The 25,691-nt window shown below is 57.9% G+C and overlaps 2 protein-coding genes and 1 long non-coding RNA gene across 3 annotated transcripts; 2 read left to right on the forward strand and 1 right to left on the reverse strand.

Annotated features, from left to right (window-relative positions):
• The first annotated feature begins 1,694 nt into the window (after window positions 1-1,694).
• On the forward strand, window positions 1,695-8,156 carry LOC115911671 (apoptosis-inducing factor 3-like). Its single transcript, XM_030962819.1, has 18 exons — window positions 1,695-1,756; window positions 1,823-1,932; window positions 2,017-2,126; window positions 2,502-2,546; window positions 2,632-2,713; window positions 2,853-2,965; window positions 3,664-3,750; window positions 3,917-4,008; window positions 4,182-4,312; window positions 4,841-4,956; window positions 5,346-5,417; window positions 5,764-5,827; window positions 6,219-6,295; window positions 6,376-6,493; window positions 6,904-7,002; window positions 7,376-7,451; window positions 7,870-7,974; window positions 8,114-8,156. Exons 1-18 carry the CDS (start codon window positions 1,695-1,697, stop codon window positions 8,154-8,156), a joined length of 1,602 nt encoding a protein of 533 aa, XP_030818679.1.
• Window positions 8,157-10,425: 2,269 nt separating this feature from the next.
• On the reverse strand, window positions 10,426-12,658 carry LOC115911579. The gene is made up of 2 exons (XR_004061274.1): window positions 12,530-12,658; window positions 10,426-10,800 (listed from the first exon to the last, which is right to left on the reverse strand). It is a non-coding gene; the product is annotated as an uncharacterized LOC115911579 (long non-coding RNA).
• A 952-nt stretch (window positions 12,659-13,610) lies between these two features.
• On the forward strand, window positions 13,611-25,586 carry WDR81 (WD repeat domain 81). Its single transcript, XM_030962656.1, is given in 12 exon segments — window positions 13,611-14,161; window positions 14,925-18,479; window positions 18,704-18,811; window positions 19,498-19,688; window positions 21,429-21,619; window positions 21,843-22,008; window positions 22,137-22,187; window positions 22,189-22,303; window positions 22,611-23,309; window positions 23,457-23,602; window positions 23,770-23,949; window positions 25,123-25,586. Coding segments are annotated over 11 exon segments (5,718 nt in total). The 5' UTR covers window positions 13,611-14,161; window positions 14,925-14,935; the 3' UTR covers window positions 25,450-25,586.
• The last annotated feature ends 105 nt before the right edge of the window (window positions 25,587-25,691 follow it).

Genomic DNA, 25,691 nt, shown 5'->3' on the forward strand with positions numbered 1-25,691 from the left:
CCTCATTCCTGTGGCCGTCGTGGGTGTGCAGAGCCCGTGGGCTGGGATTGCCCGGACACCGCAGCATCCCGGTACCCTGCTCATGGCTTGGAGGGTCTCACGAATTTAACTGCTTCCCAAATAATCCATCCTGCACTTACCCAGCATCCTGCACGTGCTTTCTTCTCCAGGTGATACCCACCAGAGGATTTTTATCCCCGCTGCTGCAGATCTCCTGTTCTGCAAGGGAGATGATGGAAGCACGCTGTTGGTAACTTCCCCCCGCCTCCCCTTTAATTTTTTGAGGCATATTTTAAGTTGTGAAACATACTGACTGTGAAATAGAGATAAGAACAAGAGGAGACACAAACAGTGTAGGTGTTACTCCCAGTTTTTTGCAACTCCCACTTTGTTGTAAAAATAGCCCAGCAAGCAGCACCCTGCTCCAAGGCATCCTTCACAGGCCAAGGGATGATGGAATTGTGTGCCTGGACACCAGTGGCTGAACCAGGAGCAGAGCTGGGATGCAAGGCACATGCAGAGCTGCTGGAAACTTCATGTTCCTTAAAATCAACGGAGAAAAAACCTACCAAAAAATCGAATTAAAGAATTTTAAGTGCAGTGAAAATATCTAAAAAGTTGTGAAAATATCTAAAAAGTAGCAATATCATTCCAAAGTGCTGCAAAAATACCTTGTGCTGAGCTGGAGTGCTTTCCACCAGGAAAAGTGGGAAGGGACCCTGGGATATCACTGAACCCCCCTGAGTTTCTGGTCATGCTGCCCATGACGCACCCCATCTTTACACCACACCTGTGCCATAATTCCTATGTGCCCTCAATTCTGTTGCAACTCTAAACCCCAGCAAAATACCTTTAATTAGGCCCGGGCCAGTTGCAGAACTCAGATAACACTGCCTGGCAGGCAGCCTCTTCCAGGAGCTGCATCTCCTGATGGATGGGAGCGTTGTGCAAGGTGGGGAGAGCATCACCAGCCGTGGGCTGGCAGCTCTGTGAGACAGCAGGGTGTCACCTCGCAGGAGAAAGTCGCAGGCAGCAGCAGTGGTGGCTCTCTGAGCTGGGGGACAGGTGCCCAAACCCCCTGGCAGGACCAGGTGAGTACCCAGAGATGCTTCTCCCAAAGAACCTGGGATGAGGGGAGCAGTGCAGGGAGGGTTTGTGGGAGCAAGTCACCACCCTGCACTGAAACCTGCCTTGAATTATCTTCCCCTGCTCCATTTCTTGCTTTTTTCCCCTCCAAAACAGAGTGGAGTATTCCTAATCAGCCTCTCAATGACTGCTAAGGCAGGGAGAGCACTAAGGACCAAGGGGGTTGGCTGTTTTCTAGCCCAGGAGGAATTTTGGGAGGGGATTAATGCTTATCAGGGCAGTTACCATGAGTAACATCTCTGCACAAATGTTGGAGAGGCTTTGGAGAGGCTGAAGCATCTCTTTAGACCCAATTTGAGGGAGACATGGGCTGTGGCAGCAGCAGCTCCCCATAAATAATTGTGTTTGTTTACAAGAGCCATTACCACATCTGCTCACTCTCCCTGTGCTGCAGCTGAGTTTAATGGGGCTGGAAATGAGGAATGGGTTAATTCAGAGGAGAAAAGGGTCTTGGGTTTGGAGAGAGAGTTAAATAACGGGTGTTTGAAGGTAATTTTGGTGCTTCATCAGAAATTTGGGATCCTTTGGAGTGCCTGCCAGTGCCCAGCATGGAGAGCAGCGACACCGTCACTGAAGAGGTCTGCAGGGAGGACGACGTTGGGGACGGACAGTGAGTGCCTGGGGGGGTGGTGGGGATGTGGGGGGTTCTGTGCCCACCTCTGCACCTCTCCCCCAGGCTCCTGGAGGTGATGGTGGCCGGGTACCCAGTGCTGCTGGTGAGGAACAGGAGGGAATTCCGAGCTCTGGGCAGCAAGTGTCCCCACTACGGTGCCCCGCTGAGCAAAGGTAACCCCAGCTTGGGGCAGGGGGGGAAAAAACCACCTTGGGGAGGTTGGTTCTCATTGCCCAGCTTGGGGGGGTCTCTTGCAGGGGTTTTGAGAGGGGAGAGGCTGCGCTGCCCCTGGCACGGGGCCTGCTTTAACATCAGGACTGGAGACATCGAGGAATACCCTGCTCTGGACTGTATCCACTGCTTTAAGGTGACTTCTTGGCCTCCCAGCTGGATGGTCTCACATTCACTCTCTTTCCCAAGCCCCCCTGCCCTGAGCACAGCTCTGTCACTCAGAGCTTCCACACAAGGGGTGATTTTGGGATTAAGTAACTCCCTGCCCTAAAGCTCCTCTCAGTCCAAGGTGATGCCACAGGTCCTAGTAGCCCTCAGAGCCAGCACAGGTGCTTTTGGAAAGAAAAAGAGGATTTACAGCTCCTCCTCAGTGCTCTTAGGATGAGGAGAAAAGCTCATGAGCTCCTCAGCATCGTGTGCCATCCAAGATCAGAGCCAGAGGGCACACTGGACCAGGAGAGCTCCTACCACAACCTCATGGATGCAGCACTTAGAAAAACCTCTCCTTTAGGTAACAGTGGAAGATGGAAAGGTGTTCATTACAGCAAAAAAGAAGGTACTGACCCTACCTGCAGTCACTGAGCACAGGCAGTGCCTTGGGCTGTGTGTGACTTGAGCATTTTTTTTTTTTTTTTTTGCAGGACCTGGAAAGCAGCCAGAGGGTGAAGGACACAAGCAGGAGGTGCCTCCTCAACAAGAACACGAAGCTGCTGCTGGGGGGAGGTCAGTGCAGGGATCTGAGCTCTGCTCCCTCCACACACACTGGGAGCTGCCGCTCTCCTCTCCAGGGAGGACTGAGCTGCTCCTCCTCCTCCTGCTGCCCAGGGAGGTGTCAGAGGGCTGAGATGAGCCTCTCCTGCAGGTGTGGCTGCCCTGGTGTGCGCAGAGACTCTTCGCCAGGAGGGATTCACCGGCCGGATCATCATGGCCACCAGGGAGAAGCACGTTCCCTATGACAAGTCCAAGCTGAGCAAGGTCTGTGTGTGACAAGGGCAGCACTGGGCACAGGCCACGCTCAGGGCCAGCAGAAATGGAAGGAGCAAAGCAGGAGTGCTGAGGCATCCAGAAGGAATAGGTGTTGTCATCTTAGTGCAGGGGTTCCATGCTGTCGTCTCCTTATCACAAAAGTTCCACACTTTCTTGGTGTTTCTCACGGGCATCTCCTCAGAGCACTGACTCTTTCTTCATCCCAAAGCAGCCAACTGACCCCAATTCCCTTCTTACCCAGCCACCCCACTCTTTTATAGCATCTTCTTCTCACTGGTTACAGCTGTGGCTTGTTAAAGTCAGGCCTGATCTTAATCTTTGATAATTGGCCCAGCTGCAACTCCTTAGGGGTGAGATTATTTTCTACACCATCTTTATTTTCTTATATCCTATCCCCCTACAAATATGGGTGTTATTTCCAGGAAAACCTCTTTTTCTTCCCAGAAAATCTCTGAGCAGAGTCAAGACGAGCTGATGTTTTTATCTCCTTTTGTTGAGCTCTTCCCTTAAAGTTGGATGGTTTTTCTGAGGTCACAAGGTGATGGGGATGGGGCAGTGTGAGGAGCTGTGATTCACTGATGTAAAATTCACCTCTTTTCCAAAATGACTCCACTCCTGAAGGAACACTTCAGGAGAATTGCTGCCTCTAAGAAATACTTCATTTCATACTTTTGTTGTGTTTCCAGGAAATGAACTTGAAAGCTGAGGATATCTACCTGAGGAAACCTGAATTCCTCCAGGCTCGGGGCATAGAGTTCTGGACAGAGAAAGAGGTGCCGGAGCAGCTGGGCTCAGTCCTCATGGGGAGGGTGAAACACCCATGGATGGAGCTGTGGGAAGTGGGAGAGAGAACCCCAGCACCCCTCATGTCACCTGAGTGCCCAGAAACACAGGCAGGACAGAGGAACCCGTGTGATCTGTGCCCCCTCTCTCCTGCAGGCAGTGTCGGTGGATTTCCAGAAGCAGAAGGTTCGTTTCATGGATGGCTCCTCTCAGAAGTACCACCAGCTGCTCATTGCAACAGGCAGCCAGTGAGTGCACAAAGTGTTGGGTTTTAGGAAGGACAGCTTTGGGATGTAGAGGTGGAGGTAGGAAATGAGGTGGGAAGGCAGAATGCAATGACACAGCTGTGGGTTTGTGTTCCCTTCTCATTCTTTCTGTTTAATTCACACCATGGAAAGCATCTGGGTTCTCTCTCTTCCAGCTCTAGTTTCCTCAAGGTCCCAGGTGCAGACCTGCAGAACATCTGCACACTCCAAACCCCAGAAGAGTCCAGCAAGATCTTGGAGCTGGCAACTGGGAAGAATCTGGTGATTGTGGGAGCCTCATTCATAGGTACCAGGCTGGAGTGGGTGTCAAACCCTCAGTGAGAGCCTCCAAACCCCCTTCTGTTGTGTCTGCACATTAACTGGAGGCCCTCAGGGAAGGGATGTTCCTTTTCTACCCGGCTGGGATCCTCCCTGGAGCTGCTGGGGGTGTGTGTTACAGGGCACACACTCATTCTTTCCTCTGATAGCCAGAAACTTTGAGAGCTATAAACAATTGCTACACATGGACAGAGGGAAATGTGCCTTATGGAAAGGTCACTGTCCTCCAGAGGAGCTGGATTCCCCAGAAGCATTGAGAAAGCAAGGCACAGAAAAGGAGTTTTTTTTGGACAAAACCAGGAGCTATTCTTTGCATCTCCCGACATCCAGGAGAACAAAGAAAAGGGGGAGCTGAATACCTCAGCCCAGAAATGCACAGCAGAGCAGTTCAGCACTGGCAGCACATCACATTTGCTCTCTGGAAGGGGAGAAGGTTTCCAGGGGTGCAGGTTGATGCTTGCAGCAGGCTTACCTTGGGCATGCCTCTTCCCTGCAGGAATGGAGGTGGCTGCCTTCCTCTCAGACAAGGCTGGAGCCATCTCAGTGGTGGAAAGAGAGGAGTTCCCTTTCCAGCACGCCCTGGGCCCTCAGGTTGGAGGTGTTGCCATGAAGGTGAGCAGAGCCTGGGGCTGATTTCTGGCGTGGGGAACACGTGAGAGAGCCAAGCAGCCCCAGGATCCACATCAGCCCAGGAAACCTCGCCCCTGTGCTGAGTCACAACTCGGCATGCCCAGCCTCTGTCCTCACCCACGAGCTCTGCACACAGGGCTGCTCCCAGCCTTCCCCCTCCCCACATCAACTCCTCACCCCAAACCCACCTCACACACCAGGACTGCAGAGAAAAGCCAGGCTGTGTGTCCCTGCAGCAGGCAGGGACACAAATGGAATCTCCCTGCAGCCTGGAGCAGCAGCAGCAGAGCTGCCTGCCTGGCTTTTGGCTGGGTACAGCTGTTTTCATAGCCTGGAATTTCCTCATGAATACTCAACCCAGTCCTTTTCAGATGCTGCAAAATAAAGGGGTGAAGTTCCACATGAAAACAGAGCTGTGTGAGCTGAAAGGAAAGGATGGAAAGGTCAGTCATGCCTTTGTGATCCCTGAACTGCTAATTTTAGGGGGAAAAAAGCCCAAGGTGAGATATAACCCCGTGCCTACATCAGGCTTTCCTCTCCCATGTCTAGACCCTCCCTTCCTTTTCGCTGAGCACAGCTCTGGGCTCAAAGGGCACCAGTAAAATGTTCCTATCCCAGGAACAACAATGTGATTTTCTTTTGCATTCCCAGCAACACACATTAGCTGGACAAGGTGATCCAAACCTGGGGAAGAAAAAAAAAGACAGCAAAGAGCAAAGCAGCAGGGAGGCTGTGGGAATTAGGACAGAGGTTTTAACTCTTTGTTAATGACCTTTCCTTCTTCCCCAGGTCACAGAGGCTGTCCTTGCCAATGGAGTGAAGCTCCCTGCAGATGTGGTAGTGGTGGGAATAGGTGAGAGACCCCAGGTGGGACTGGGAGGCAGATTTGGGAATGGGGAGGACATCCAGCAAGCCCAGGGCATCACAGCTCATTCCCAGGGCACCGTTCCCTGCTGTTCTCCTTCCCACCCTGTTACCATCCAGCCCTTCCTCCTGGCCCCAAGCACCTGGAGAAGTCAGCAGCCCTGAGCACACTCTGGGCAGCAGGAGAGGAGCTGCCACACTCTGGCTGTGCCTTTGGCTCCTGCTGAGCCCCACAGGTCCCTGCTGCATCCTGGGCCTGGCTTTGCTGCCCCTGCACTGGCTCAGCACCAGCCCAAGCAGGAACAGGAGCTGTGAGGCCAAATTTGCTCCCTGTCCCTGCAGAACTTCCCTGCATCCCAGCCCTGCTCCTCTCCCCACAGGCTCAACCCCCAGCTCAGCCTTCCTGAAGGGCACCTCCATTGCCAGAGATGCCAAAGGTGCCATCCTGGTGAATCTGGTGAGTGCCAGCTGGGCATCCCAGCTCACTCCCCACCCCTCCCCTCCCATCAGTGCACTAATTGCCTTTTGCCCAATTAGCACATGCAAACCAACATCCCCAAGGTCTTTGCTGCGGGGGACGTGGTCACCTTCCCAGTGGCACTGCTGGATGGGGACAGGTCCAGCATCCACCACCAGCAAGTGGCTGAGGCCCACGGTGAGGGACATTGCTGCCATCTTATTGCAAAATTTCCATGCCTTCTTGGTGGCATCTCGTGGGCAGCTCTTTGCAGAACTAACTCCCTCTTCACAGCACAGCCAACAAACCCCAACTCTCTCCTCACCCAGCTAACCCACTCTTTTGTAGCACTCTTCTTCTTATTGGACACAGCTGTGGCCTGTTGAGGGCAGGTTTGTTCCTAATCTTTGGTGATTTGTACAGCTGCAACTCCTCAGGGGTGAGATTTCCTTCTGCACTATTCTCTTACATTCTATCCCCCCACAGGACTTGTCACCTTCCAGCTCCCTCGGGGATGGGAATGGCACAGAGAAGGGACAGCAGGGGACACAGGGAGCAGTTTTTTGTTTTATTTTAAGAGGAATATTGAGTGTGTTGGTTCCTCCCAGGTCGCTGTGCTGCCCTGAACATGCTGGGCAGAGGGGAGGAGCTGCACACTGTTCCTTACTTCTGGAGCACCTTGCTTGGGAAGAGCATCCGCTATGCAGGTAGGGAGGGGCACAGAGGGCAGCAGAGGAATTCCTTCCACCAGCTGGGTCTGGGCATGGGTGCAGAGGTCACCTGGAGCAGCTCAAGCTCTGGAGTGGCTGCCATGGTGAGTTTGAGCCCTGGGCCTGGAGTTCACCCTGAGCTCTTGTTCTTTGCTGACCCACAGCGGGTTGGAGGCCACAGAGGAAGAACTTCTCTCTCCAAACCAAGGAGAGGCTCAAAGTCAGTTCTGTTTGTCCAAGGCCCTCATGTCTGCTCCCCAGCCCTGTCCCAGCCCCAGACACTGTCCCCTCTGTCCCCACCACGCTGTTTCTGACATGGTTTGGGTGCAAACTGCTGTGCCAGGGCTCCTGAGCAGGCTCTCTCCCCCAGGCTGTGGGAAGGGATACACGGACACTGTGGTGAAGGGCAGCCTGGAGCAACAGAAATTCCTGATCTTTTACATCAGGTGAGTGAATCCACGGCCAGCCCATGCCCTGGAAACAGGCACAGCACTCTCTCTTACAGCTGCAGGGATCCCACAGAGGCTCCACACCCTCACTATGCACTAAAGGCAGCTGCTGGGTGCTGAACCAGAGAAAAACCAAAGCAGGGCAGGGAAGGAGAAGAGAACAAACTCAAACGATGGCACCAGCTGGGCAGAGAGCCTGGGACACATCTCAGCCTCTGCCCCACTGCTGCCAGGCTCAGTGCCCAGCTCCCAGCAGTGCCAGGCAATGTGCCACGGGTGCCTGTGCATCCTGCAGTCACAGCCACCCTGCCCTGAGCCCTCTGGGGCACAGCTGCTCCCTGTGCCACGGGGATGGTGCTGCTGTGCTGAGCCCTGTGCTCTGAGGAGATCCACACTCTTCCTCTTTCCATGCCAGGGATGGCCATGTGACTGCAGCTGCCAGCCTGAACTGCGACCCCATGGTGTCCCTGATTGCAGAAGTGTTGTACTTGGGGAAACAGATCTCCAAAGAAGAAGCAGAGTAAGTGACACCCTGACCCAGAGTAAGTGACACCCAGAGCTGGGTGGCTCTGTGCTGTTCCCCACATCGGCAGAGCCCACTGAGAGACACAAAACCAAAAGGAGTCACTGCAAACCCCCATCCCACCTCTTGTTTTCAGGGCCTGTGACATTGGCTGCGTCCCCTCGCTGGCACAAAGCTAAGTTTGGTGTGTGGCACTCACAACCAAGTGCCAACAGCTCCACACCCTCCCACCCTGGAGCAATAAAACCATCAGCAAAGCTGAACCCAGCACCTGCATTCTGTGTTTGCAGACAGCCCTTGGCTGTCCACTCGTGCTGGGCAAGGCTCAGCAGAGCTGGTGTCCTGCGCTGGGTGAGAGGAAGGTGCCCATGGCCTGGGGCTCAGCTGAGGCTCTGGGCTGCCAGCAGCCACCCCTCATGCACAGATGCACCAGCCAGAGCCACAGCAGCTCCTCCTGCTCCTTCCCTGCCGGCAGGGAGCTCTCGTTTAGCACACCGGTCACGCTGACCTTCTCCTCTGCAAAAACACATTTTCCCAGCGAGGGGAGCTGTGACCGAGACGAGCTGCTCCTCTCCCAGCAGGGAACGAGGTGGGCTCTGTGCAGGAGCTTGCACAGAATGCCCTGCCCCTAAGGACACAGAGATGCCATCCAGCCTCAGAGCCAGCAGCACCTGCTGGCAGGGTCACTGCTGTCTGGAATGTCACACGGGTGACATTCCGGCAGAGAAATCCCAGATCCAGCCCTTCCTGCTGTGTCCCTGCGTGCTGGATGCCTGGAGGAGGTGGCCAGATGCTAGAGGAAGGAGTTACTGGGTTTTTGCACAGCCAGGCTGTGCTTTCTGCAGGAAGCCTTGCACTTACTCACCAGTCACATGGGGCTGTGCAGGAGGAAGGGTAAGTCCCAGGAGCTGGGCAAGTTCCCACAGGGACACTCACTGATAGCCCAAACCCTCTCTGGTTTGAGTGCAGGACAGCCAGAGCCTGAGCCCTCTGCTCAGCAGGTCAGATCCTGCAGTGCTGGTTTTGTGTTGAACACCCAAACCTGTCCTCTGACACCTCACACATGAATTTGACCTGAAATACAATGTCTTACATTTCCTGACCTCACAGCTTTGGTGCTTCTGCTCAGAGCAACTCTCTGCCCTGAGAGAGCCACAATTTACCCAGGAAAGAGCGACAATTTACCCAGGAAAGAGCTGGGTTTCAGCAGCACAGGTTGTTCCTTCATGCCAGGGAAGGTGTAGATTTGTGAGGCACACACAGCTCATAGACATCAGAGGAGGGGGAGCACGGCGCAGGAGCTGCTCCTCCCTGCCCTCAGGCACCCTCCACCCCCCCCAACATCACTTTCTGCCCCTCCATGCACTCCAGGATGCGTTGGGCACTGAGCAGGTGCCAGCTGCTCTGCATGGACTTGCAGCAGGGCAGCTGCGGTGGAAGAGACGGGCTCTGCCTCGAGCGGGAGGAGCTGATCCAAGGGTGCTCAGCAGTCCCACCCCTCTGGGTGACAACCACCCCAAAGGAACTCAGCTCCTTGTAACCATCAGCAGGAACACACCAAGCACAGCAGCTTTATGTAAGAAGACCCCAGGACAACAGATTTATTCTACTTCTACCACTTAATGGACACCAGGCCACTTTCTGTGCTTTGCTGGGTGCCAAAGTTTGGGAGCAGCCGTGCCTTGGGCAGGCAGATTAAGTTGAGATTGTGCAGACATTTCAGCACAAGGGCTGTTCCTCCCTGCCCGCCCTGGAGCTGGGATGAGCTGTGCTCCTCTGGCAGGCTCTGAGCAGCAGGGCCTGGACACTCCCCTGGTTCCAGTCACCAAGGGAGCTGCTGCTCCTGGCAGTCCTGGGGGAAATCCCGGAGCCCTCATGGAGCTCCCTCTCTCACTCAGTGCAAGGCAGGGGCTCCTCCAGCCCTGGAGGAGCTTCCAAATTCCCTCCAGGCCAGTCTGGAGCTTCTGTTCACCAACAAACCAGAGCCTGGACCATGGGAGATCCCAATAAAGTTCACCACGGCCCCTCTGAGTGCTGCTAGCTCCAGAATAGCCAGAGCCCTGGCACTGCTGGGTGTTTCCTCAGGCCAGAGGCTCTGGGAGCAGCGTCCAGAGCCGTGTGTGACTCTGTGTGACCTGTGTGACTCTGTGTGACTCGCCCTGAGTCACCCTGGCCTGGTCCCACCCGCCCAGGGCAGCGTGGGTGTGCAGCCAGCCCTCTCCTGGGCTCCATCCCCCTGCCTGCCCTGCTGCGGGGCTCATCCAGCTCCTGAGCTCAGCCTTTGGCTCAGGACCAGCCCAAGGCACCTGAAGGATCGACCCCTCCACTGCAGACCCCAGCGTGGCATCACTGGGGACACAGATCTGGTGCTGTGCCCCCTCCCCAGGGGCTGTGCCCCCACCTGATCCAGGCAACCCATGGGCAACAAACGTCCTAAAACTGAACAAATTGAGCAAAACAATGTTTAATGCTTCTCTCAGCCTCCTCCCAGCTCAGTGCCACCCCACTGAGGGGTGGGGGGACACATTTTGGCAACCCTTCTGGCACAGAATCCTCCAGCCAAGGCTCTGTCTGGAGGCTCCAAGGAGACTTTCTTCATCCTGGTCACACTCAGCCCTCCAACGCACAGGGCTCTGCAGAGTGGCTCATCCTGGCGGCTCACAGGGCACGGCTCTGGCTGGCATCCAAGGTCCCAGTGATGAGAAGAGAGTGGCTACATTCAACAGTTCTTCAACTGGCAGCTTTAGCTACTGGAGAAGGACATAAAGCTTGCCACTGAAGAACTGGTGCTGGTTAGCCAGGAGCAGGGTGGCACGGCAACACCTGGGGAGGGAACACACCATTTCAGAGCCAGGGTTGAACTGTGCCCAGCTGAGCTGTCACCCACAGCAGCTCCTCTCCCTCCCCACAACGCTGATCTACTCCTCTGTCCTCCCCCCATCCAAGGAAAGCCAGAGGTTGAGCTCAGCTCTCCCCATCCCTCCCCACTCCCAAAGCCTGAGCTCCAGCACCTGCAGCCAGCCCTAAACCACGAGGAGCAGGCAGGGAAACCCAAGGCCATTTCTGCTGGAAAATCAGACAGATATGGGCAGCTCCTCGGGCAGGGAGGCCACCGCAGGTGGGGGTGACGGCGTTCCCAGGGCTCACCTCGGGCATCCATCACTGCTGGCAGGGTCCCACCTGGACGGGAGCCAGCTGCTTCCTGACGGGGAAGACACTCGGGCAGGCGGCTGCTGCCGAGCTACGGCGGGGCAATTTCGGGCAGGCGGGGCAATTTCGGGCAGGCGGGGCAATTTCGGGCAGGCGGGGTAATTTCGGGCAGCTCAGCCCCTTTCTGAGCCGTTTTGTTGGAGGCTGAGAACGCCAACCCAGGGCTGGTGTTGGACCCCACTTCTTCCCCCGACCCCGGAAAAATCCCTTTTCTGCAACACCCAGAGCTTTGGCTGCCAGGGATGGAGTTTTGGGAACCTCCCGGGAAACCACCGGGCACGGTGGGGGACGGATGGCAACGGGAAAGCCCCGGGGGGCCACCACAGCATCCTCCCGCCGGCGTCACCCCGAGGGCACTGCGGAGCCCGGCCGGCCCCGGGCCGGGGCGGGCGGCCGGAGCCCGGTGGGTGCCGCGGGGCGCTCGGTGCGGGGCCGGTGGCCGGGGCGCAGCGGCGGCGGCGGCGGGGCCCGGCGGGGATGCCGAGCATTCCTGGCGTGCCGGGTACATCTGGTCCGGATTCCAGCGAGCTGGTCCCGGCCCTGCTCCACCCCCGCCGGCCCGTGAATCAGCACCCGCCGCTGAAGCCACCGGCCCCGCCGGCACCGGGGGCCCCGCCGGCGCCGGGGACCGACGAAGGGGGGGCCCTGCCGGTAACGGGGCTCCCACCCAGCCCTTCTCAGCACCGACGGACCCCAGCGGCTCCGGGAAGAGCCCCGGAGGGTGCTCATCCCGCTAGTAAAGAACGCCGTGCCCCCAGCCGGTGCCCCTCTCCCGGTATAACCGGGTCACCCCCCCTCCCCCAGTGCCTCTCCTCTCGGTAAAACCAACTCCCCCCTCCCCCCTAACGGAGGCAGCTCCCCCCACGCCGCTCCACGGCAAAGCCGCTCCCTCCGGGACACCCCGCCGCCCTCCCGGCCCTCCGCCGCCCGGGATGCTCCGCTCCGTGCCCACGGCGGGGAGCGGCCGCGGGTCAAAGTCTGCCCAGTCCGGTCCCGGAGTGAAGGTCACCCCCGGGGCGGCCACCGCCCGTGGCGGGGAGGCCCCGGCCGCAGCCCCGCCCGCCCCACCGGGACCCTCCGGCGCGGGAGCCGCGCACGGGCTCGGCCCCAGCCCCCCTGCCCGCCCCACCGACACCGGGGGCGAGGCCGCCCGGGCCAGGCGGCGCCCCGGGGCCCGGCGAAGGACGCCCCGCGCCGCACCCCCACGGCCGCGCTGCCCCGGGGAAAGGTGACCTTCCCTAATGGGGCACGGCGGGGCCCCTCAAGCCCCGGAGCACCGAGGGCGCCGCGCGGGGCTCCGCTACCCGAACCGCCCGACCCAGCGCAGTACCGGCGGACCCACCTGCGCGGCTCGGCCGGGCCCGACTTGGCCCAGCGCCGGCGCCGCCGCCCCGCCGGTGCCGCCCGGGCCGTGCCCGGTGCCGGTGCCGCCGCCTCCCCCGCCGCGCGCCGGCTCCGTCCCGGATCAGCTGGCGGAGTCATGACGCAGCCGCCCCCGGCCACGCCCCCAGGCCAATCGCCGGCCGGTACCGCCGCCGCGCGCCGCGCCCGCCCCCGCGCCGCGATTGCCACCCGCTCCCGCCAATGGCGGCCCGGCGCGACCCGCGGCTCAGCCAATGGGAAGGTGAGGCCAGGGCTCTGCCCCGCCCACCCCCCGGGGAGAGCTCGGCTCCCCCCAGACCGGGCGGCGGTTGCCTTGGCAACGGACGGGGCCACCCCGCCGCGGGGCACGCCGGGAGTTGTAGTGCGGAGCGGCGCTCCCGGCGTGCCCCGCGTGCTGTGAGTTGGCATTTTCAAGCGGGTGAAGGGGCGGCGGGGGCAGGGCGGCTCCGAAGGGGCTCGACCCTTCCGCGGGCCCCGGGCGGGGCGTGGTGCTGCCGCGGGCACGGCCCGGCCGCCCCCGCCCGCCCTCGGGCGGCGCCTCCCTGTGCCGGGGCTGGTGACACAGCCCCGATTCCGAGAAGTTGCTCTAAGTCCTCGACCAATCAGAAGTGAGCGCTCTCCGCGAGCACCAATGGGCGGGAGCGGGGGGCGTGGCCGCGAGAACTCGGCTGACCCCGATGACTTGGCAGCGCCGCGCCATGACTGGACAACTTCTTTAAAGGGGCCGCGTCCGCAGCGGGTGCTGGCGGGGGACAGCGCAGCTCAGGGCAGCGGCGGCTCGGCCCGGCCCGAAGCGCTCACCCGCTGCCCCGCTGGCACTCCCGGCGCTGCCGCTGCCGCCCCGCAGGGCGAGGCTCAGAGCTGCGGTGCCCCTTTAAGGCTGTTTCCTGCCCTTCGTCCCAGTAACAGCTGATTGAAGCGGGCCAGGGCCGGGCGGCCAATCGGCGGCCGCCACGTCCCACCCACGTGACTCCCACGCGCCGCCGCGCCATGCGGCGCTGCCCAGCGGGAGCCCCCGGCGCCCTTAAAGGGGCCGCGCGCGGTCCGGCCGCCCGAGGCTGTCGTGACAGTGTGCCCCGTGGGTACCGCCGCACCTGCCGCTACCGGAGGCCCAGCAGCGCCCGGGCGGCGGCGGGAGAGCCCGGCACGGCTCACGGGCACCGGGGCCGGGCAGCTCCCCTAGCGTGCTGTGCCTCGCGGGGCAGAGAGCAGCAAGGTCCCGGGCCGGCGGCGAGGCTGGACCGGCCCCGCTGCCCCACACCGGCTGCCCCGGGCACTCACCTGCCGCCGGTGGGGTCCGCCCGCGACGGGTGAGGACCCCTTTAAGACCGGCTGCCTCGTCAGCGCGGCTCGCCAGGCTCCAGCTGACTGCCCGGGGCGCCTCTGACGTCACGGTGACGTCACGGCACACCGCTGCCGCCCATGCCCGCCCCGGCCCCCCCGCCCGGGGCCGCGTGAGGGAGCCCGGGCCCGGCCCCCCCCGCGCACATGGCGGCGCGGCGGCCGCATGTGACCGCCGTCACCTGACCAACATGGCCGGGGCCGCCCCCGCCGCCCGCCGCGGCTGAGCCGCCGCCGCTGCCGCCGCCAGGTAACGCGGGGCCGCCGGGGCGGTGAGGGACCCCACGGCGGGGGGATGAGGGCTTCCCAAAGCGGCCCGCGGGGCTCAGCCCGGCTCTGCTGTTCCCCCGCCGCTAGCGAGGGCCCCGAGGGGCCGGGGCCGCCGGACCGGCCGTGGCCGTGCTCGGTGCTGGGAGCATCGTCTGGGTGACCCCCGTGGCCCCTCACGGAACCCTGCAGAGCTCCCGTTTTGTCCCCAGTTCGGAGTTTATGCCGCAGATGCCCTCGTGTCCCCCCTCCAGCTGCGGAGGTGCCGCTGTGTCCCCACTGCCAGCCCTGGGGCTGCAGATGTCCCCCTCCATGTCCCATCATGGTCCTTTTCACTTCCTGCGGCTGTGAATGTCCCATTGTGTCCCTCAAGCTGAACAGGTGCCATCCCGTCCCACTCCCTGGCTGTGGATGTTCCATTGTGTGTCCCCCCAGCCTGCAGAGGTCCTGTTATGTCCCTTCCCCAGCACCTGAATGTGCCAGTCCTCATCGTGTCCCCGTCATGTCCCCTGTCAGGGGCTGTGGGAGCCCCACCATGTCACCCTGCTGAGGTCCCACCTTGTCCCTCACAGCCAGGGCTCATCCCATCTCCACCCCCACACACAAGCACAGCCACCAAGCTCCTCAAGCCCTTTTTTTTTTCACCCGAGTGCCGATGGGGAAGTGATACTTGCTGCTCACTGGGGCGGGCAGGGCGGTTCAGTGCTCTGCTCCCTCACAGCCTGCCTGGGCCACCTTTCTCCCAGCAGAATCCAGCATGGAAAGCTTCCTGCAGAGCGTGGAGAAGGACCTGAACATCGACCGCCGGCAGCTGGCCCCCGAGAGGACCCACGTCACCGCCTTGGTGCCGGCCAAATGGCTGCAGAGCCTCAAGGAGCGCCGGGTGCTGCCTCCCGCCTGCCCGCGGCCCGAGGGGCTGAGCGAGGTGGAGCTCAGGACGTTCCTGCAGCCCTCGGTGCAGAAACTCCCGGCGGGCTGGACACGGGTGGAGATCCACGGGCTGCGCAAGGCCCGCCTGGGGTACCCTCTGCGGGTGGCACAGCCCCCTGAGCAGCGTGGCGGCAACGTGGACACCCTGCATGGCTTCATGCAGAGCGTGGCCACCCAGAATTACCACAACCTGTGGGGCCGGGCTCACGGGCTGTACGCGCGGCCCTACCGGCGTCCCGATGCGCCGCCCACGGTGCCGGCGCTGGATGCGCTCAGGGCCGCCCTGCACAGAGCCTATGGATGCCCCGTCCTCCAGCTGGGTAGGAACGTGCCTGGCACGTCCCCTGCCAAGGAGAGCGTGGCCAAAGGGGCGTCCTTGTGTCCCAACGTGCTGCAGGCTGAGGCGCTGCTGGAGTCGGCTGACATGTTGTATGTCATCTACCCCTATGTGCAGTACTGCCTGCATGACATCGTGACCTTCAGCCCGGCCAAGCTCACCAACAGCCATGCCAAGATCCTCTTCCTCCTCTTCCACGTGCTGCAGGCCATGAAGGCTTGTCACCAGGCGGGTCTGGCTTGTGGAGATTTCTCCCTTCGGGATGTTGCTGTGGATGAGAAGCTGTGCAGCCGGCTGCGTGTGAACTTCAGAGGGTATGAGGGACCAGGGGAGGAGGAGGAGGAGAATCTGGAGGATGGTCTGGAACGACAGAGCAAGCAAAGCTGTGTGCAGAGGCAGGAGGTGACATGCAGTGCCTGCCAGAAGGACCTCCGAGACCTGGTGTTGCAGTGGGTGCATGGGCGGGTCAGCAACTTCGACTACCTAATGCGCCTGAACAGCCTGGCTGGGAGGAGAATGGGAGACCCCAATTACCACCCGGTTCTCCCGTGGGTGGTGGACTTCACTACCAAAAATGGCAAGTTTAGGGACCTAAGGAAATCCAAGTTCCGCCTAAACAAGGGGGACAAGCAGCTGGACTTCACTTACGAGATGACCAAGCAGGCATTTGTTGCGGGGGGCTCGAGTGGGGAGCAGCTCCACGTCCCCCACCACATCTCAGATGTCCTCTCAGATATCACCTACTACGTGTACACGGCCCGCAGGACACCCAAGGCAGTGCTGTGCTGCCACGTCAGGTCCCAGTGGGAGCCCAACGAGTACCCAGCCAGCATGGAGCGCATGCAGAGCTGGACGCCTGACGAGTGCATCCCAGAGTTTTACACAGACCCCTCCATCTTCCGCTCCATCCACCCCGACATGCCCGACCTGGATGTGCCCTCGTGGTGCAGCTCCTACGAGGAGTTCATCCAAGTTCACCGCATGCTGCTGGAGAGCCGGGAGGTCTCCCAGGACCTGCACCACTGGATTGACCTCACCTTTGGCTACAAGCTGCTGGGGAAGGATGCAGTCAAGGAGAAGAACGTCTGCCTCCACTTGGTCGACAACCACACGCACCTGACGACCTATGGGGTGGTGCAGCTCTTTGACCAGCCCCATCCCAGGCGCATGGTGGGACCTGCCTACACTCCTGCTGAAGCTCCAGCCATTGCCAGGCCTCTGCTGCAGAACATCCGTGAGACCGTGGTTTTGGAGGACATCCAAGGCCAGGTGACAGATGCAGTCAACGGGCTGGTCCTGGAGGCTACTCCCAGTGAAACCACCTGGTCTGGGGAGAAACCCATGGCTGGTGAGGATGATTTGGAGCAAGGCACGGAAGCCCTGGATTCCATTTCTGCTCCTGGGAGAGCCCCTGACCAGCCCTGTGCCACTGTGCCTCCAGCACAGCCCTCCACCCTCCCTGCTTACGTCACCGAGGGCAAATCCTCAGGGGTCCGACCGCTCCGTTGGAGCAAGGCAGGGGCTGTGGATCAGCTGGACATGAAGATCACTCTTCCTGAAGGCTTCAACCCACTCCAGGCCCTGGAGGAACTGGAGAAACTGGACAATTTCTTGGTTAAAGGCTTAAGCAGCGAGATGCAGCCGATGGAGCAGCCGTGGGAAGAGCCACCCTTGGGTCTCTCAGACCTCTTCCAGAGGGACATGCAAGCTCTGGGCATCCTGGTAGCTGAGATTATATTTGCACCGAGGCTTCGTCCTTCCAAGCCCGACGCGTCGCTGTTGGAGCGGTTCCTGATGGTGAGGAACCTCTGCCGATACCATCCCAAGGAGATCCCAGCCCCACTGCAGCACGTGCTGCACGTCCTGCTGCAGCTGAGCGTGCCCGTGGAGAAGCTGCTGAAGAACAGGCTGGGCAAGGGCACAGTGCAGCTGTTTGAGTACAAACCCATCTCCCAGGGCCTCCCCCCACCCTGTCCCACGCAGCTCCTCAGCCCCTTCAGCTCCATTGTCCCCTTCCCCACGTACTTCCCAGCTCTGCACAAGTTCATTTTCACTTATCAGGCAAAGAAGATCGAGGATGAAGGGCAAGGACGGGAGCTTGTTTTCCAGCTGTGGCAGCAGCTGGAGGGGATCCTTGCTGAAATCACTCCCGAGGGCCTGGAGATTCTTCTGCCTTTCATATTATCTCTGATGTCTGAGGAAAACACTGCTGTCTATGCAGCGTGGTACCTCTTTGAACCCATAGCTAAATCCCTGGGGCCCAAGAATGCCAACAAATACCTGCTGAAACCCCTGATCGGAGCCTACGAGACGCCCTGCTCCCGCCACGGCAGGTTCTACCTGTACACAGACTGCTTTGTGGCCCAGCTGATTGTGCGCCTGGGGCTGCAGCCCTTCCTCCTGAACCTGCTGCCCCACATCCTGCAGATCCTCGTGGGCATCGAGAGCTCGCGGGAGGAGAGCAAATCCTTCCTGGGCACCGCCGAGGACGATGAGAGCGGAGGGGAGAGCCCGGTGTCATGTGTGTTTGGGGAGGAGATTAAAATGGATGTGGAGCACAGCTCTGCTGCACTTGATCTCCTGGACTACACCTCTGGGGTCAGCTTCCATGACCAGGCCTACCTGCCTGAGGGTGAGGACTTCCAGAGTGGCCTCTATGTCGGGGAATCCCTGCAGCCCCAGGAGCAGGAATCGCTCAGCCTCGGCCGGATGAGTGACAAGAGCAGCGCCAGCGAGGTGTCCCTGGGCGAGGACAGACCTGCAGATGGGGACTCTCAGAAGGACAAGAGCAGCTTGAAGTCCATGGACAGCAGCCAGGACCTGAAGCAGAGCGAGGAGTCAGAGGAGGAGGAAGAGGAGCACGAAGAAGAGGAGCAGGAGGACGCGGTGGTCGATGCGGAGCTGACGGTGGTCGTGGATGCTGCTGGGGCCTCTGTGGATGTCACCCTGGCTGATGACAGCAGCGAGCCAGAGGATGGGGAAGGAGAGGAGCTGCCAGATCACTCTGATGACAAAGAGCAGACCATACTGCTGGGTAAGACCCTGCCTGCGTCCTGGCTGTTGGGCAGAGCCTGGGGAGAAGCAGATCCAGATTTGGGGGTGTTTGTGGTCCCAGCTTGGTGACAGTGATGAAACCAGGGTGAGAGGCCAGGACTGCATGTGGCTCTGGGAGTCAGGGTTGGGGCAGCAGGGACTGCTAGAGTGTTAGATAGCTAATCTGTGCCGTGCTGTGTCCTTGGGGCTGCTGTTGTTTTGCAGACACAGCCTGTAAGATGGTGAGGTGGCTCTCGGCCAAGCTGGGCCCGACCGTCACGTCCCGCTTCATCGCCAGGAACCTGCTGCGCCTGCTCACCTCCTGCTACGTCGGTAATGCCTCCCCAGGGCCCAGGGCTGTGCTCTTTGTGAGGGTCCTCAGGACGAGGGAAGAGATGAGAATCTGACTCCATGTTCTCAGAAGGCTGATTTATTATTTTACGATATTATATTATATTAAAGAATGCTATACTAAAACTATACTAAAGAAATAGAGGAAGGATGCTTCAGAAGAAAACGATACTAAAGAAATAGAGAAAGGATACATCAGAAGGAAACTATTCTAAAGAAGTAGAGGAAGGATACATCAGAAAGAAAGTATACTAAAGAAATAGAGGAAGGATACATCAGAAGGAAACTATACTAATGAAATAGAGAAAGGATACATCAGCAGGCTTAACAAGAATGAATAATAAAAATCTGTGGCTCCTCAGAGCCTTGACACAGCTGGATGGTGATTGGTCATTAAGTCAACACAATTGACATGGAACCAATCAAACATTCACCTGTTGGTAAACAATGTCCAAACCACATTCCAAAGCAGCAAACACAGGAGAAGCGAATCAGATAATTATGATTTACATTTTTCCCTGAGGCTTCTCGACTTCCCAGGAGAAGAAATCCTGGCGAAGGGATTTTTCAGAAGATATGATGGTGACACAGGGTGGGCTGTGCTCCCCAGTCTCTCTGCTTGGGTGTGGCTGCTGCTTCAGCTGATGATGTGTTTTTTCTCTGGGCAGGCCCCACCAGGCAGCAGTTTGTACCGAGCAGCGATGAGAACAGTCCCCTGAGCACAGGAAATATCTACCAGAAGCGGCCTGTGCTGGGAGATCAGGTGTCCAAGCCAGTGCTGGCCTGCCTCGTGCACGTGGCATATTTGTATGGAGAGCCTGTCCTCACCTACCAGTACCTGCCCTACATCAGCTACCTGGTCAGTATTGCCTTTTTCTCCTCTCTGTTGGGGCAAGAGCTGTGTCCAGGCACAAAGGGAAGATGTCAAAAGAAATAGTCCAGCCTCACCAGGAGCTTCTTGTGTATAAACTGAGCTTCGCTGGGCCAGTGTGGGCTGAGCAGCTCTGGCTGAGAAGGGCAGGAGAGGCACTTTCACCTCCTGCCACAAGCTCCAGACTGCTCCCAGCAAAGCATACAGCTGTGTTCATACCCTTCTTTCACTGTCAGACCTTGTAAAAGCAGAGAAAAAGCATTTATTCTGCTTTTCTGTGCCCAAACAGAGCTGGCACAAGGGTGGGATTGTGATAACAGGCGGGAGGAGCAGCTTGTGCTGCTGTGAGATTGCTGGAGTGAGTGTTCACAGAGGTCTGTGTGGGTAGATAGGGCTGAACTGGGGGGAGACCAACGGGTTTTCAACTGAATAAAAAGCACTGGCAAGGCTCACCAACTTTTCAGCTTGAAGTTCATAGCAAGAAGGAAATGTATAATGCAACTGGTTGAAAAACTTAATTTTTCATTAAAAAGAAAAAAGGGTTTGAATGTTTTAAACAGGCTTATTTTTCATATTGTTCCCTCTTTAGTGGTTGTAAACACTTTGGTTATGGATTCTCGTTTAAATGGAAAACTTCAGTAGCTTTCTGATAATTTAAACGTAGAGGAAAAGAGGCCACAGCTGTTCATTTAAAGAAAACAAAAAGGCATTGTCAGTTTTTCCAGTGTTGAAGGGGAGATTTTTCAGGGGAAAAAATCCCATTTTTCAGCAAAAATCATTCTCCACCCAGTTGCAATCATAGCTCCAGCTGTTCTGCTTTGCTTTCCTAAGCTCATTGCCTTGGGGGCACAGAGGGGATTAAATACCCCTGTGAAACAGCATTTGGCAACTTGATACTGGAGCCATGGAACTGACAGGTCACAAATAGGATAAAGTCAATCCTTCTTGCAGGATTTGGCAGGGTGGCTATTTTGTGAGAGGAAGAGCCTCTGTGATGAGCTGGAAGATGGCAGGTGTACAAGAAATATAGCAGGAACTGGGAATTGTCTGTGGGTTTTGTTACTGGCTCTCTTTTCTTGGGTGTTTGATTTGTCTAGGAGTTAGGAAATAGGACAATCTAGAAAGAAATATTTTTGTGTTGCTGCTGATGTTATTAACTCTTTGGCACTGCCATAACAGCAGCAGTACATTGTCAGCAGAAAAAGGATGTGCAGTTCTGCCTCATGAAATTATTAGCAGCTGGATTTCTAGAAGTCAGCAGCGGGTTTGCCCATCATTTGTGTTTGGATATTTCATGCAAGGACTGTTCCTCTGCAGACTGTGGGATGAAGACACTGATTTTTGCTTTTAAAATGTAAGGGTTTCCCCTCTCTCTGTGCTGGTAAATGATGTTCTGGGGTGTCCAGGGTGGTTTGGGCCTGTGTGGGGTTGCTGGTCTTGCTACTGAGCTTCCTGTTTGTGGGGATGTTGTACTCTGCAGAGGAAATCTGTGAGCTTAGGGGTGTCATTCCCCGTTTTCTGCAGGCTCATCTCTTGTGCTGATGGGTGCCTGTCAGTTTTTGGACTCATCCCTTTGGACACATTTTGCTGTTGAGATTCGGTGCTCAGGTTCCTGTTCCAGGAGTGCTGTGCTGGGTTCGAGGCTGAGCTCAGGTGGCCCTGGGGTCACCTTTGCTGTGTCCTGCTGGGGAGGTGGTGGCCCTGGCACTGAGGGAGTCCCTGTCACAGGTTGCACCCGGCGGTGGCTCCGGCGGCGTGCGGCTGAACAGTCGGAAGGAGGCCGGGCTCCTGGCTGCTGTGACACTGACACAGAAGATTGTGGTGTGTCTCTCTGACACCACACTGATGGACATCCTGCCCAAGATCAGTCAGGAGGTGCTGCTCCCAGTGCTGGGCTTCCTCACTTCGCCAGCTGTCGGGTAGGTACTGCAGGATTGGCACAAAATCAGGGATTTGGGAATGGTTCTGTGGGGGCATCAATGCTGCCAGGGCTGGAGGGTGTTTCTGCTCTGGTGTGCATCTCCTTGCACTGCTACACTGCTGGAAGCATTCTGGTAACACACAAAAAGGCAGGAGCCATGAGGCAGAGGATGGACAAAAAGGGTATGTGGAGGGCAGGCTGGTCATGGATGTCCTCTGCAGTTTCCCCAGTGGAGCCCAGGCCCGCGTTGTCCTGTGTGTGAAGACAATCAGCCTCATTGCCTTGATCTGCCTAAGGATTGGGCAGGAGATGGTGCAGCAGCACCTGAGTGACACAGTGAGGAACTTCTTTGGGGCATTCTCGCTGCTGCAGGAGCTGCAGGACCAGGTCAGTGGTGTGGGAGAAGTCCTCCTGCACTTCCCCAGGTGTGGGAATGTGATGGGCATACCTGGCTGTGTTTGTGTGGTAAGAGCATCTCATCTTGGGGTTTATCTGACCTTGTTTTTCTTGTCCAGGGGTTGACAGCAGAGTCACTGAGCAGCTGTGAGGTGCCAGTGATGGAGGTAGCCCCTTTCAGATGGAAAGCTGCTGGCCCTGGATCCATCGGTGCTGGTGGAGTTACAGAAGGTGTTCAACCCTGAAATGGCCTACATCACCTACATCCCCTTCTCCTGCTTGCTGGGTATGCCTTGGCCACCAGCTCCAGGGATCTGTGAGGGAGCTCTGTGCTCTGGGCATGCGTGCTGGGTCTGAACTCCAGGGCAGTCACAGCTCCCAGGGCTGCTGGGGGAAACCCACAGCTTCTGCAGCATGGCTTGGGCTGATTCTTGGGTTGGGAACCCTCTGGACTTCAGGCTGCCTTGGCTGGGGGCAGATGTAGCTGACTTGGGGGATGCTGTGTCCACATCCCAGTGTTTGGAGGGGATGATGATGATGATGGTGATGGGGACGTTGCTTGCCTTGCAGCCACATTGTCCTTGTCTCCTCAGGTGACGTTATCCGCACGGTTGTGCCCAACCACTCTCTGGTTGAGAAGCTGGCCAGCCTCCACCTGGAGAACGTGAACCCCCAGAACCTGCAGGCTGTTGGCCTGGAGCAAACACCAAGTGTGGTGGGCTCAGACCAAGACCCTCGAGGGGCTGAGCCCTTCTCCAGCCCCCAGGAGGACACTCACTCTGGCACTTTTGGCAGTGTCCTGGTGGGGAACCGCATCCAGGTGCCTGTGGACACGCAGCGGGAGGGTCTTGGCTTGCTGCACCTCAGTGCTGGCACTGATGGATTCACTCCCAGCTCATCCAGCGAGGAGAGTGCCCTGAAGCAGGACCTGCCCCGCAGCACCCACATGCTCTGTGGGAACTGGCTGGCCTACTGGCAGTACGAGATCGGGGTGAGCCAGCACGACCCCCGCTTCCACTTCCACCAGATCAAACTGCAGAGTTTCTCAGGGCACTCCGGGGCCATCAAGTGTGTGGCACCGCTGGGCAGTGAGGATTTCTTCCTGAGTGGCAGCAAGGACAAGACAGTGAGGCTTTGGCCGCTGTACAACTACGGGGATGGCACCAGCGAGGTGCCCCCACGCTTCACCTACGCCGAGCACAAGAAGTCAGTGTTCTATGTGAGCCAGCTGGAGGCACCGCAGCACGTGGTGAGCTGTGATGGCACCGTGCACATCTGGGACCAGTTCACGGGTAAGGAGGGAAAGGCTGAGGAGCTGGAGTGAACTGGTCCAGCCCTTACAGGCAGGGGCTGTGCTGAGTTTGGGTGGCTCCTGTTAAAAATTAGCACAGAAGCAGAGATTTTCTTGTCCTGCTGTAATATCTGTCATCTTTTCACAGGCAAGCTTCTGCGGACTTTTGATGAGTTAGACAGCAAAGTCCCCATCACAGCTGTGACCACCATGCCACCTCCCTATCACAGCATCTCTGTGGCCAGTGCAGACTCTGTGCTGAGGTTTATCGACCACAGGAAGCCAGGACTACAGGTAGGGACGTGGCGCCGTGAGTCACCTTCCTCCATCCCTGTGCTTCATGATGGGATCACAGCTGGCCCAAAGCCCAGATCCCAAAGCCAGCTGTGATGGCCCTATGGAAACCAGCTTGTCCCTTGAATGCCAGCTCCCCTGAGCTTGCTGGGCTGTGTGTGTTGCAGCACGAGTTCCGCCTGGCCAGTGGTGTGAGCGCGGGGCTCATCCGCTGCCTGGCCGTGAGCCCCGGCGGCCGCAGCGTCATGGCCGGCTTCTCCTCGGGCTTCATCGTGCTGCTGGACACCAGGACGGGGCTCATCATGCGGGGCTGGCCTGCCCACGAGGGAGACATCCTGCAGATCAAGGTGAGAGGCTCAGCTGGGGTCAGGGTGGGGCCTCAGTGATGCTCTGAGGCTGTGCAGAGCATCCTTCCTTCAGGGTTGTGTGCTCCATCCTTGCTCCATCCCTTGCAGCATCCCTAAGGGGCTGCCCAAGCTCTCCTGCCCCATGGTTAGTGCTGCTGGCAGCTGTTCTTGGTCCAGCTCAAGCTGCCAGAGTTCAGCCCTCCTGGCTTTCAATGCCATATTCACAACCTGAATAAGTCACATCATAATTGCATCTCTCAGTTGCCATATACACAGAGTGGTGAAATAATCACACCCGCTTCAAAAAGGAGAACACAAGTGAGCTGTACTTTACAAAAGTCAGAGGAGGAAAAAAGTTAGAGCATACAGGCAAGGGACTGGGTATCAAAACCAGGTTACAAAGTCTTTTCCTGGTTAGGTCTGATCAGAAATGGGGTATGGGAGAAGCTGTCCTATGAAGTGACACATTCAATGTCAAACCAAGTTTTTCCCCAGTGTAGACACTTCAAACAGGCAGGTCTGCAGCAGGGGCAGGGAGGAGCCATGGCTCCTGTGAAGGAGCAAATGTGTTGCTTTCTCCACGGGGCTCTGGGCTTCCCTGGGAGACTGTTGCTCTAATGAGTAACTCTTGTCCATATTTACCCACCCCAGGGAGCAGTGCTGGCTCTCCAGTGTCCTCGACCCAAAGGTGGGTTAAACAAAGTTCAGCAGTGTGCCTTGTTTACCCTCTCACTAGCTCTGCTAATAAGCAGCTCCAGGCTTCTCCTACCCTCAGCAGTATTTTTAATTGTGAGAGAACCTCCCAATTCCTTCTCCTGAGAAGGAAAATAGTTTGGCAGGTGATTTAGTGGAGAGGGAGACTGCATAGTAATCCCTGTACCCACTGCAGTAGTAACAATGATTAATGAGTTGTGTTGGGTGTCAGGGTGTTGTTGAGAAGAGGCCCAGCTCATCTCTTGGAGGAAATTGCCAGCTACCAGAGCATCCTTTACCTTGCAGTGTCCATCCAAGGCCTTGCTCAGTACCATCAGCTGCTTGGAAATGGCTCAGACTGTCCTGAGGGATTGCACTGTGACCACTGGATCAGTGGCAGCCACCTGCCGCTCTCATGTGCAGCACCAGATTGTGAGTTTTTACAGAAATGTCTGTTCACTGACCCTTCCTCTCCTGCAGGCTGCAGAGGGCAACGTGCTGATCAGCTCCTCCTCAGATCACTCCCTGACTGTGTGGAAGGAGCTGGAGCAGAAACCTTTGCACCACTACAAATCTGCCTCCGAGCCTATCCACGCCTTCGACCTCTACGGTAACGAGGTGGTCACTGGCACTGTGGCCAACAAGATCGGGGTCTACTCCATGCTGGAGTCCTCAGCCCTGCCCAGCAGCACCACCAAGCTGAGCTCAGAGAACTTTCGGGGTACACTGACCAGCCTGGCAGTGCTGCCCACAAAGTGCCACCTCCTGCTGGGCTCGGACAACGGCGTCATCCGGCTCCTGGCGTAGTGACCCCGTGGCTGTCCCTGGAGCTGGAAGCCAGCAGCATGGCTTTGGGAGGAGGCACAGTCGGATGTTTCTGAGCAGAGGATGCAGAGGGAGGTGTACTTGTTACGTCTCTAAGCTCTTTCTGTTATCTTGAAAAAAAAAAAAAAAAAAAGCCATACGTGAGAAACGGAGAAACCTCCGCTGCTGCTGGGAGAGATGTTGGGCGTTGTAGGTCACTGTCACCCCTGCAGAGAGGCCTGGAG

The sequence above is a fragment of the Camarhynchus parvulus genome, chromosome 19 (genome assembly GCF_901933205.1).
Source record: "Camarhynchus parvulus chromosome 19, STF_HiC, whole genome shotgun sequence".
Lineage (NCBI taxonomy): Eukaryota > Metazoa > Chordata > Aves > Passeriformes > Thraupidae > Camarhynchus > Camarhynchus parvulus.